This window comes from Centruroides sculpturatus, unplaced genomic scaffold (genome assembly GCF_000671375.1).
Source record: "Centruroides sculpturatus isolate CEXI.00-Female unplaced genomic scaffold, Cexi_2.0 scaffold1653, whole genome shotgun sequence".
NCBI classification, from domain to species: domain Eukaryota; kingdom Metazoa; phylum Arthropoda; class Arachnida; order Scorpiones; family Buthidae; genus Centruroides; species Centruroides sculpturatus.
The window spans coordinates 14,319-28,788 of record NW_019385894.1 but is presented as its reverse complement, the minus strand read 5'-3'; the positions used below and the strand labels follow the sequence as shown (position 1 = coordinate 28,788).

The window sequence follows — 14,470 nt, the reverse complement described above, 5'->3', positions numbered from 1 at the left end:
TAATCAAGTTACAGAATCCCATACTTTGAAAGAAATTAAACTATTAAATTAATAATTTTTATAAATTTGGTAATAGAGATATATTTACCACAATCTGTTGAGAATTTTAATAATTAAATAATTTTAATTGATTCTTTGCTATAACTTTCTAGAATAACACTTAAACTTGAATCTGATGCAAACCAATCATGCCATTTAGATTCTAGAAACTTATATCTAAATTCTTAAATATTTAGATGTGATAATTATTTAACAATATAGTTAGTTGTTATGTTCAGCCCTAAATCTTCATGGCTAAAAAGTAACTGAACAGAAGTATGCTGTATCTAAACTATTATACATCTAGATGACATACAGATTCCAAAGTCTATGTAGTTTATGTCAGGCAATATGTTCATCAAGACCATTTCAGTATGTTAAATGAATGAACATTTTAATTGATTATACTTTTCTCTTTTTATTATTCAATATCTGTTGGCAAATTTTGTTTTCACTGTCTGCTGAGATTCATTAAATATGCTTATTATATAATATCTTTAGTCTGTTCTTATAAAATAGTGATAATGTTTTTCTATAATGACAGGATTGATTTCATCTAAAACAGCTTACAGTAATTAAATAGTTGGTAAGTTTACTAAATTTACTATGTAATTCAAAATCTATTTTTACAATTACAACATACAAAAGAAAAAAGATAAAAGTTCATCTAATTGTGATTTTTTTGTGAAATTTTTGATCCAAGAACAATTGTTATTTTGAAGAAATTTACACATAATTTAAAATTTATTATCTGTTATCTCTTAAATCATTATTAAAGAGAATGACATTTTTCTTCATTTACCATATATGATGCTATTTTTCAATGAATTCAGACATATTATTGTGAGAATTGAATTTTCTGATGTTTTTCATGGCTATTCTATACATTGATTACTCTGAAAAGTCAGAATCAGATTCATTGCACTTAACTAATATTTTCAGAAATTTTTTGTACTTGCTTCAGGTGAATCTCTCTAAATTAGAAGTGTCCATTGTTTGATTCAATTGTTTTTAAGTAGATATAATTTTTTTATTTATGATTTATTTTTAAAACAATAATGACATTAAACAATTTTAATGTCATTATTGTTTTAAAGTTTGGATCAAATGATGAGATGTTATAATCCTAAAAAATGTTTTATCCAGTAATTAACAAACTGCTTAAAAGTGATTAACATTGTGATGTGGATGGTAAAATTATATATATATATATATATATATAGATTTTGTTTAAAAAAAGTTGATTAAAGTTTAACCTCAAAGTTTTTAATGATGATAGAATACATAAAAATGATTAGAATTGGAATAAACATAGTTTAAACCAGTCATCATTGAAGATATAATATACTTTAACAGGATACAATATATTTTAAAAATGTAACATATGTTCAATGATGATTTTTTTCTTTTATTTAAGTTGTTCAAAAATTTCTGAAATAGAACTTAGTTCTAATCTTTCAAAAAATTATTATATATGATTCAATTGTAACATAGAGACTTAAATAAATAAGTAATTATAATCTGTTTAAAATTTCATCTTTCTCTATATTCAAGAACAATGATTATTGAAACTTTCTTGCTATGTACTGTTTGACAGCATCAATAATAATTATAAACGAATCAACAAATTTTATCATATAAAATGTTTTTCAAGACTAAGTTCAGTTCATTAACAGATTTTTAAACATTAATTGAACAAAAACAACATTTTCAAATATTTGAAGTTAACAGGATTCAAACTTACAAATGTAGTGAGCACATGACATTTAAATCTTTTAAACTGGAAAAGGCAAGGGTTTGAAATATAACATAGAACCTAAGTTAACTTAGGTTCTATGGTATTATTTCTAAGTTAACTTAGGTTCTTTAGGTTAGGGTTCTATGTTATATTTATTATAAAGAAAATTTGAAAACAGCAAAATTTTTATATAATAGGACTATCTGAAAAAATAAATTTAAAATATATAATAGCTTTTAAAGTAATTATTAAAAATTTTAGTATTCATATACAACTACATTTCAAAATAATGAAATATTGCTGTTTTTCAATTGACATCATAGCATTCATGTTAAAAATAATAATGTTACTTTATTTATTACATTGTTTCTCATTTTTATCATATTCTATACATTTCATCTCTATTTCTTCAAAAAATCAGCTCAGTATTGTGTATAGTTCTATTACAATTAAATTTTACTTTTTTACCTATTATTTCATTAGTAACCACATTTCAAAATCATGGAAATATGATTATATAATGGTATATAAAGTGAACTAAAAATTATTTTTATTTCACTTTATATACAACTTGTATATATTAATATATTGATGTCAGTTTTAATTAATATTATGTTGGACCTCCTTTGGCCTTAATTACTGCCTTTATTTGATGATGCATTGATTCAATTAGTTTCTCACACTGATCAGGGTTCCAAACAGATCACCATTTCTGTTAATTCATTTTTAGTTGATGGTTGAACTGTTTGCACCCTTTATTTGGTAACATTCCATGTTTTTTCAATTGGGTCAATGTTAGGGAATTGCATGCATGGCCAAGTCAAAACACTAATGTTTTGCTGCCAAAACTATTCTTTTACAGCAGGGGTCACCAAACTTTTTCACAGCGGACCAGATAACAGATAATGACAAGCGTGGGCTGCATAACCATTTTGTTCAATACTGAATACACAAAAAATAAAAAAATCCGACATATTTATTTACTAATACACAAACATAATCGCTGCAGCAAGCTCATAATCGCTTTTTTTAGAAACTTCATTGCAGGTACTTACACAAAAAGCACTCCAATATCCAAAAAACACAAAAAGTCAAATTTTTTATTTCATTGATTTTTCTAAAAATTATATTACTGTCAAATGCAAAAATCAGATTGGACCAATTTTGGCATTTTTACTTACACTTATTTTAATTTTTTATACATAGTAAGTTTATTTACAATCTATGATATTTCCATATAATATAAATAATTATATTTTAGCTCATTTGTGGCAGAGTGTGGCAATGGGCTGGACAAACTGACAAAGGCCATAGTTTGGTGAACCTTGCTTTACAGCATTGAAGTATGAGCTGGACAAAGTTTTGTTGAAATATGAATTCATCACCACCAAAAAGATCTTTTACTGATGATATAAGAAAATATACATCAGAATTGCCAGTTGTGTTTAAAAACAAAGGCTACTATTGCCTATGCAATGAAGCATACCCATGCCATTACAACTTTTGGATATTTAATAATATTTTAAACAGTTTGGATCATTGATTTCTCTTTCATGCCAAAATTGGGGTTCCTTGTCATCTAACATAACACAAAATTTTGATTCATCTGAAACTAATACTTTTTCCAGTCATCTACAGTCCTACGCTCTCTCCAGAATGACCTTTTCCTCCATTGTGATTTATTTAAATGAGGCTTCACCAATTGGTATGAGATTGGAATCCCATTTCTCTCAATCTTCACCATGCTGTGGATCTAGATGACTTGATTCCCTATCATTCTGTAATTTTGTTAGTTTTCCAACATTTTAAAATCAATTCTTAATGGCCCACCTTCTGTAACATTTTATCATTTTGTTGAGTTGTGATGTGTTTTAGTCCACAGTTTTATCTTTTACTTATCAAGTTATCTTCATAGCATCTCATTACTTTAGAAACAGTTTCTTGACTAATCTGAAATATTCTGGCTATTTCATTTTGGGTTTTTCTTGTCATCCCAACTTTTTGTTTAACATTATTAGACAAGTCGTGTGTCAGACATTTTGTAACAGCAAGGAATGTGCAAATTAGTGTAAATAAAGTTATTTATATTTATATATTAAAAAACATGAATTATTATTATATTGATGTTTGTTACTAATAATCCATTATTTTAAAACAAGTAAGAAAGTAAAATTTAATTGTAAAGGAACTATACATAATACTGAGCTGATTTTTGGAAGAAACAGAGATGAAACATGATAAATAGTGTAATAAATAAAGTATCACATTCTCTCATTTGTAATATTATTATTTTTAACATAAATGCTATGATATCAATTGAAAAACAGAAATTTTCCATTATTTTGGAATGTAGTTGTACTTAATTTTTTAATGTTTAATATAATATTTATTCATTAAATGGTATATTTTAATATTTCATTGTAGGAAAGAGAGATGATTTTACAAGAAGAAATAATGAATTTAAGGCAGCAATTAAATCANAGACCCCCTATAACACTGTTGATTATTCCATTTTATATGAATTCTATGTTGTACGAGTCACTTAGATTTTACAAATACGTGTGCCGGGCTGTGAATGGCTCACATATTTGTAAAATCTAAGTGACTCGTACAACATGGAATTCATATAAAATGGAATAATCAACAGTGTTATAGGGGGGTCGACTGTAATAGATTTAAATGGTATAAATGTCAATATAAAAAATTTATGAATTATATATTTTAATAATATAGACTAAATATCATTTTTACATTTTTATCTACATATAAAACACTTACAATAGGATAGAAGGTAAATTTGTGTAAGTGTAATGGTTGCCTCCTACACAGGCACATCCCAATTTTCTGCAGGCCGTAGTTCTGACCACAGGTTGCTTCATAAAAAATGCTCATCTCATTGGCCTCTAATATCCCTTAAATTTATGACATCAAAAATTAACACTCTATATAATTACTTATAAGAATATTTGTGAGATTCTATTAGGAATTTAGGAAATTCCTAATCTTGTAAATAAAATTATTTACAAGACCACATTTTCTATTTATGAACTTCAAAGAAATTATTGATAATATTAATTTATTATTATATATCCTTTTTTCAATTTAAACTGTCTTATGATATAAAATTGAGTTGTTACATTCAATTAAAGAAAAAATATTAAATAATGCCTTAAGTGTAAATATAAAGTTTGATACATATATGTTTGAGCAAACTTAGAAAAAACTAGTGCAAGTTTTTAACAGAATTTCTGAAATCATAAAAATTACAAAAAAATTTTCTATATTTTGCCAAATATATACACATTATACTCTTTTGTAATTTATGTTTTGTGTGTACAATTCACAAGAAGAATTAACTGTAGATGGAATTGCAGACATAATCAGATATTGGCTACCTTACAGAGACACCAATGTAGAGTTTTGAAGACAAGCCATATTCCTTTAAATGATTCTATTAAGAACTCAAAAACAATATTAACTTTATTGAAACTTCTTGATCATTTAACATTATAGTCAGAAATTCCAAACATTTTCTTTAAGCTGTTTGTTTGTATGAAGAATGATTTCTTCTGCAAAGTTTTATGCAAGCAGCTTAGTTAATAAAAGCTATGAAATTTACCAGGCAATAATTCTTCACTGCCAGTCATTGTTAATAATTATATAGCTATTTTAACACAGACTGCCACTTTATTCTTGAATGATAACATTTATATTTGAATCTGAAATTTTAATACAGAACACAGGAAAAAATATGAACCAATTATTAAAGAATTACATGAGAAATTTGAAAAATAACACAAAACCGAGTTTATTATTAATCCAATATGGGTATTTTCAAATCATTGGAGCTAAGAAAACCAAACAATTTTCTAAACTACAGTGGTACCTCAGGATACGAACGCCCCAGCATACAAAATTTTCAGGATACGACATAAAATTCAAACATATTTTTCCTCCATGATACGAACAAAAACTCACCATATGACGTTACATTAGTTTGCAGCGCCATTTTTTATTCACTTCTGTTCATCGGTCTCAGTCCACGTGTTTGCTTCATAATGGAAGGATCTTGCTCGATAAAGGAAATCTTGAGGTATTATCAGAGAGTTACAGATTTTATTGAAAAGAAACATCCCGAAAAAGGTTCACACTGGCCGTATTGCTGCTCGGAGTAATGACATTTGCCTAAATCATTTTAGAAACATNAAAATATTTAAAATAATATTATATTAATAGAAAAGTTAATATAAAAGACCGGCTCAGGATCTTAAGCAAATCGAATGTGAAATTGGCCAAATGTCGATTTTTCGGGCCTCACACCAAGCCACCACGCTAAGATAGGTCCTGCACATTCGAATTTCTAAGTAAACTAATTTTAAAAAATTTGGAGGCCCACTAATAATTTTTTCCGGGACCTCGCAAAACCTCCATCCTATCTGAATATAAAATAAATTAAAGTACTCAATTATATTTAATAAAATTATATGACTTTTTTGATAAAAAAATTATTTTTTTTCAAATATTTGGGGTCCCCACTAATAACTTATTCCTGAGGCACACAAAACCTCCAGCCAGCCCTGATTTGTTGAGATGAAGCCTCCCTTCCAACTTGACACCTTGCTTTGATGCTGTTACTTCAAGACACTCCAGAACTGCAGATGGCATCTTTAGGATTGAAAGCTTTGACAACTTGATGTACTGTACTGTGCATTATAAATATTGTCAGCATAATAGATGACAGCAAATGATAGCCATGCACCTGAACATCTTGGTACAGGCTCTGGTGAAATACACATATTTGGAAGCATCCTTAAAAATTCCTGTCATTCTTTTGGAGCCTTCATGATGACTTTTTGTATTTGGCAATCAATTTATTGGCACCAGGAAATGTCACACAAACATTTTCAAAAATTCTGCTAAATGCACTAATCATGTAAAATGAATCATATTGGTATAAAACACTTTCAGCACATTGGCTGCTTTGAGATGTAATTAATGGCATCAGACACAAAAATATACACTTTGTTATATATTCTATTTGGCCACAAAATTTGTAGTGCATCATTTATGTATTTCATGATGGTTGAATGATTGTTTCTGTGAATGTAGTTTGGAATAAATATATATTTTTAGTTTCTGCTTTCAAAGGCATTAATTATCAAGCATGTCAACTATTACATTAACAACATTCCTACCAAGTGGTTTCATTAAGATCTGTGCTTTCATCATTTCATCAACAAATTATCAGAAATTTTTTCCTTCACTATTTGTTCTGATTATATTGATGATTTTGTTGTACAATTCACAGGCATAATTCTTTTGAAGAGTTGATTCATCTGGTACTTTTTCATTTGTATATTTCTCAAGGAAATTTTTAAACACATTGATGAGCTTGTGAAATGGATTGTTGCTGGTAATCAATGCTTTATGTAAATTGTAACAAAACTGCTACTTATCCTGATGATGTGAATTGCTTAAGCAGACACTGTTTTTGTCTTCCATTTGCAAGTAAATGTGATTTTTAAAGTCGTGCAAAGTATCCCCACATTATAGTATTTACATATACAGAAAAAAATGCCAAATTTTTTGCATTTTTTAACATTTCAAAGCCTTGAAGCATCATTCTTTCACATGCAATGCTTTGTTGCATGACCAGTAAAGAAGAACAAGTACTATCAGTTGAAAAAAGGCTCCTCTGAACTCTTCAACATACAGTCTACATTTAGAACCATAAGATAAATTTCCTCTAGACATGATTGGACTTCTGAAAATTGTAGCCAATTAAATCAAAGATTCTTTATAAAATCAATTCAATTAGAATGTATGAAGTCAATTCAGGTTTGAAGGAAGTAACTTCTAAACAAATCCCAAGAAAGATAGAGAGCATGCACTGAGGAATGAAGTGATGTAGTAGTTGGTTTTGAAAATTCTCAAAAGCAAGAAAATATGCTTTAATAGGCAGAATATTGAAAATATGCTTTTACATTTGAAATATGCACATAAATGCATTTATAACTCTTGAATCATTTGGACTTCCGTTTTAATACTTATTTTAAGGAATATCAACCGAAATTCAAATATGCATTTGTATAAAATTTCAAGCTCTAGTATTAAACAGATATATAATAGTTCATTGTTCTTAGATCTAGTTAGTCATCAGAAGATATCATACAATACTAATTTTTTTAGTACTGATAAAACTATATATCTCAATTTTCAAATCAAACACTGAATTAATCAAGTTACAGAATCCCATACTTTGAAAGAAATTAAACTATTAAATTAATAATTTTTATAAATTTGGTAATAGAGATATATTTACCACAATCTGTTGAGAATTTTAATAATTAAATAATTTTAATTGATTCTTTGCTATAACTTTCTAGAATAACACTTAAACTTGAATCTGATGCAAACCAATCATGCCATTTAGATTCTAGAAACTTATATCTAAATTCTTAAATATTTAGATGTGATAATTATTTAACAATATAGTTAGTTGTTATGTTCAGCCCTAAATCTTCATGGCTAAAAAGTAACTGAACAGAAGTATGCTGTATCTAAACTATTATACATCTAGATGACATACAGATTCCAAAGTCTATGTAGTTTATGTCAGGCAATATGTTCATCAAGACCATTTCAGTATGTTAAATGAATGAACATTTTAATTGATTATACTTTTCTCTTTTTATTATTCAATATCTGTTGGCAAATTTTGTTTTCACTGTCTGCTGAGATTCATTAAATATGCTTATTATATAATATCTTTAGTCTGTTCTTATAAAATAGTGATAATGTTTTTCTATAATGACAGGATTGATTTCATCTAAAACAGCTTACAGTAATTAAATAGTTGGTAAGTTTACTAAATTTACTATGTAATTCAAAATCTATTTTTACAATTACAACATACAAAAGAAAAAAGATAAAAGTTCATCTAATTGTGATTTTTTTGTGAAATTTTTGATCCAAGAACAATTGTTATTTTGAAGAAATTTACACATAATTTAAAATTTATTATCTGTTATCTCTTAAATCATTATTAAAGAGAATGACATTTTTCTTCATTTACCATATATGATGCTATTTTTCAATGAATTCAGACATATTATTGTGAGAATTGAATTTTCTGATGTTTTTCATGGCTATTCTATACATTGATTACTCTGAAAAGTCAGAATCAGATTCATTGCACTTAACTAATATTTTCAGAAATTTTTTGTACTTGCTTCAGGTGAATCTCTCTAAATTAGAAGTGTCCATTGTTTGATTCAATTGTTTTTAAGTAGATATAATTTTTTTATTTATGATTTATTTTTAAAACAATAATGACATTAAACAATTTTAATGTCATTATTGTTTTAAAGTTTGGATCAAATGATGAGATGTTATAATCCTAAAAAATGTTTTATCCAGTAATTAACAAACTGCTTAAAAGTGATTAACATTGTGATGTGGATGGTAAAATTATATATATATATATATATATATAGATTTTGTTTAAAAAAAGTTGATTAAAGTTTAACCTCAAAGTTTTTAATGATGATAGAATACATAAAAATGATTAGAATTGGAATAAACATAGTTTAAACCAGTCATCATTGAAGATATAATATACTTTAACAGGATACAATATATTTTAAAAATGTAACATATGTTCAATGATGATTTTTTTCTTTTATTTAAGTTGTTCAAAAATTTCTGAAATAGAACTTAGTTCTAATCTTTCAAAAAATTATTATATATGATTCAATTGTAACATAGAGACTTAAATAAATAAGTAATTATAATCTGTTTAAAATTTCATCTTTCTCTATATTCAAGAACAATGATTATTGAAACTTTCTTGCTATGTACTGTTTGACAGCATCAATAATAATTATAAACGAATCAACAAATTTTATCATATAAAATGTTTTTCAAGACTAAGTTCAGTTCATTAACAGATTTTTAAACATTAATTGAACAAAAACAACATTTTCAAATATTTGAAGTTAACAGGATTCAAACTTACAAATGTAGTGAGCACATGACATTTAAATCTTTTAAACTGGAAAAGGCAAGGGTTTGAAATATAACATAGAACCTAAGTTAACTTAGGTTCTATGGTATTATTTCTAAGTTAACTTAGGTTCTTTAGGTTAGGGTTCTATGTTATATTTATTATAAAGAAAATTTGAAAACAGCAAAATTTTTATATAATAGGACTATCTGAAAAAATAAATTTAAAATATATAATAGCTTTTAAAGTAATTATTAAAAATTTTAGTATTCATATACAACTACATTTCAAAATAATGAAATATTGCTGTTTTTCAATTGACATCATAGCATTCATGTTAAAAATAATAATGTTACTTTATTTATTACATTGTTTCTCATTTTTATCATATTCTATACATTTCATCTCTATTTCTTCAAAAAATCAGCTCAGTATTGTGTATAGTTCTATTACAATTAAATTTTACTTTTTTACCTATTATTTCATTAGTAACCACATTTCAAAATCATGGAAATATGATTATATAATGGTATATAAAGTGAACTAAAAATTATTTTTATTTCACTTTATATACAACTTGTATATATTAATATATTGATGTCAGTTTTAATTAATATTATGTTGGACCTCCTTTGGCCTTAATTACTGCCTTTATTTGATGATGCATTGATTCAATTAGTTTCTCACACTGATCAGGGTTCCAAACAGATCACCATTTCTGTTAATTCATTTTTAGTTGATGGTTGAACTGTTTGCACCCTTTATTTGGTAACATTCCATGTTTTTTCAATTGGGTCAATGTTAGGGAATTGCATGCATGGCCAAGTCAAAACACTAATGTTTTGCTGCCAAAACTATTCTTTTACAGCAGGGGTCACCAAACTTTTTCACAGCGGACCAGATAACAGATAATGACAAGCGTGGGCTGCATAACCATTTTGTTCAATACTGAATACACAAAAAATAAAAAAATCCGACATATTTATTTACTAATACACAAACATAATCGCTGCAGCAAGCTCATAATCGCTTTTTTTAGAAACTTCATTGCAGGTACTTACACAAAAAGCACTCCAATATCCAAAAAACACAAAAAGTCAAATTTTTTATTTCATTGATTTTTCTAAAAATTATATTACTGTCAAATGCAAAAATCAGATTGGACCAATTTTGGCATTTTTACTTACACTTATTTTAATTTTTTATACATAGTAAGTTTATTTACAATCTATGATATTTCCATATAATATAAATAATTATATTTTAGCTCATTTGTGGCAGAGTGTGGCAATGGGCTGGACAAACTGACAAAGGCCATAGTTTGGTGAACCTTGCTTTACAGCATTGAAGTATGAGCTGGACAAAGTTTTGTTGAAATATGAATTCATCACCACCAAAAAGATCTTTTACTGATGATATAAGAAAATATACATCAGAATTGCCAGTTGTGTTTAAAAACAAAGGCTACTATTGCCTATGCAATGAAGCATACCCATGCCATTACAACTTTTGGATATTTAATAATATTTTAAACAGTTTGGATCATTGATTTCTCTTTCATGCCAAAATTGGGGTTCCTTGTCATCTAACATAACACAAAATTTTGATTCATCTGAAACTAATACTTTTTCCAGTCATCTACAGTCCTACGCTCTCTCCAGAATGACCTTTTCCTCCATTGTGATTTATTTAAATGAGGCTTCACCAATTGGTATGAGATTGGAATCCCATTTCTCTCAATCTTCACCATGCTGTGGATCTAGATGACTTGATTCCCTATCATTCTGTAATTTTGTTAGTTTTCCAACATTTTAAAATCAATTCTTAATGGCCCACCTTCTGTAACATTTTATCATTTTGTTGAGTTGTGATGTGTTTTAGTCCACAGTTTTATCTTTTACTTATCAAGTTATCTTCATAGCATCTCATTACTTTAGAAACAGTTTCTTGACTAATCTGAAATATTCTGGCTATTTCATTTTGGGTTTTTCTTGTCATCCCAACTTTTTGTTTAACATTATTAGACAAGTCGTGTGTCAGACATTTTGTAACAGCAAGGAATGTGCAAATTAGTGTAAATAAAGTTATTTATATTTATATATTAAAAAACATGAATTATTATTATATTGATGTTTGTTACTAATAATCCATTATTTTAAAACAAGTAAGAAAGTAAAATTTAATTGTAAAGGAACTATACATAATACTGAGCTGATTTTTGGAAGAAACAGAGATGAAACATGATAAATAGTGTAATAAATAAAGTATCACATTCTCTCATTTGTAATATTATTATTTTTAACATAAATGCTATGATATCAATTGAAAAACAGAAATTTTCCATTATTTTGGAATGTAGTTGTACTTAATTTTTTAATGTTTAATATAATATTTATTCATTAAATGGTATATTTTAATATTTCATTGTAGGAAAGAGAGATGATTTTACAAGAAGAAATAATGAATTTAAGGCAGCAATTAAATCAACAAAATAATTCATTGGAGGAATACCATTCACAAATGAAACAATTACAAGTGAGTTATTTATTTATTTATTTGATAAATATATAAGAATTCTAAAATATTTGTTTTGGAATTTATAATTATGCACTTTAATTAATTACATAATTATTGTTATCAATTTTTGAAATGTAAGATTGATTCTTCAAGTCATAATACTAGATTTTGAAATCGAAATATTATCATCATCAATTCAATTCAATTATCTTTATTATACAAACATAATGAATGAATAATATGAAATTTAGAAGATAGATTTTCTAGAATATTGGAAATTTTGCAGTTTTGCAAAAGATAACATTTCCACCAGATAAAGATTTGTATTACCATTTGCAACTGTAGATGTTTTGTAGATGCAAATGATATTAAAGATGGAACCAGCATGGTATAAAATAAGCATGCTATGTTTCTCAGACAGTAGATATTAAGAATTTCTGTATATATCTTTACTAGATAATGCTTTCTTGTTAGTTAGTCTCTCAATTTAATAGCTACACTAGCAATGCAAATGCTATTACAGTAGATCCCCCTATAAGACGGTAGATACGTTCCGTTCTTTATGAATCAATTTTGTAGGAATCATAGTTTACGGACTACGGCTGTTTGAAAGGTTTTCTTTCATAAAATTAATCGATTCTAGACTAATTCGACTCAACATTTCCAAAATACGTATATTTTTTTGAAAATAATCCGTATAAACTACGTTATAAACAAAAAATTGTAGGATTGCTTACCGAGTGTGTACCGTTCGACTACGCCCGTTGCTAAAGCTTGGTTTCGTCGCGGAACAGCGCATCAAACCGCGGCCGCGATTTCTGATATTATTTTTCTGCGAAAACTTCGTTGACCTTTGGAGACATCCTTAATATAAATAATTTTTATGGCCGTTAAATAAGAAATGTTTCTTTCACAAGAAATGTATAAAATTACAGTACTGGACAGACGATAGGTCGCCTAACTCGCCGTAGCGTGACGCTAGACGGCGAAAAATATATATTTAATTATAATAAAGTTACAATAAATTAAGTTAATATATAATTATATATACAGTACCTAATTTATATATAATTAATATATAATTATATGTACAGTACCTAATTTATATATAATTATATGAACAGACGATACTAAACTCAATTTATTCGCCTAAACGTCCGTAGCGTGGCGCTACGGACGGCGGGTAAGTAGTTCGGCTGCCCGATGACGTTTTACGTATTATAGGAGTTATTTTTACCGTTGTTTACGGATAATGCCACAATTTTTATAGGAATCATAACTATAGGAAACGGTTTTATAGGGGGATCTACTGTACTGCCACAATTTTTATAGGAATCATAACTATAGGAAACGGTTTTATAGGGGGATCTACTGTATTTAGGAATACCCACCAATACAAAAATGTTATTTTCTCCCTAAGCCCTTTTCTTATTTCACTTTAACTTGCCAACATATGCAAGGAAGATGCATCTGCATACTCCTGCCTTTTCCATTTAAATGAGAGTTTTTCAAAAATTATATTTTTTTGTCTTTTGCATCTTCTGCAGAACTAAATACTGCTATTCATATTCATTCATTATATTCTGTTCCAGATAGTATTTGATTATAATCATGTGTTTAGGCCATATATTTTTATTGAGTTGAATGTAATAATCCTATTTGAAATTTAAACAGCTAATATAAAATCTTGAGAAGTTCATTTTTATTTGTGTCAAATTCAATAGCTAAATTTACTAGTTATGTGAAATAAATTATTAAGAACATTTGATGCTACTCTAAAGTTAAAATTAAATTTATACAAAAAAATTTAACATTTGATGACAATGATTCATTACATTTAGCACATTATTCTCATAAGTAAAAATGTAGTGAAATTTATTAAAAATAAAATAGTTTAAAAATGAAAAATTGATTATGTAATCAAAAACCAAACATCATAAATTAATAAGAGATTTAAAATAAAAATAAAACAAATATACTCTAATTCTTTTTCTTCTTAGAAATGAATGAATTCTTCCAAAAATGTGCATGTATATTGTTAATACCAGGAATATTTTAAAAAATGCTTTAATGATATTTTAAGAAATTAAACAAAACTATTAAAAAGTTTCATTAAAAATACAATAAGTAAAACCTTGCTTTATGGCCACCTATAATATTCCCCTGTAAAA

General features: G+C 26.9%; 1 protein-coding gene across 1 annotated transcript in view; it reads left to right on the top strand.

The window, feature by feature from the left end:
* Nucleotides 1-12,386, top strand: part of LOC111612447 — a 103,273-nt gene extending 90,887 nt beyond the window's left edge. The window contains exon 29 of the mRNA XM_023353662.1: nucleotides 12,213-12,386. Coding sequence (XP_023209430.1) covers nucleotides 12,213-12,353 — 141 coding nt within the window. The 3' untranslated portion in view covers nucleotides 12,354-12,386. The remainder of the gene's footprint in view (nucleotides 1-12,212) is intronic.
* Nucleotides 12,387-14,470: the final 2,084 nt, after the last annotated feature.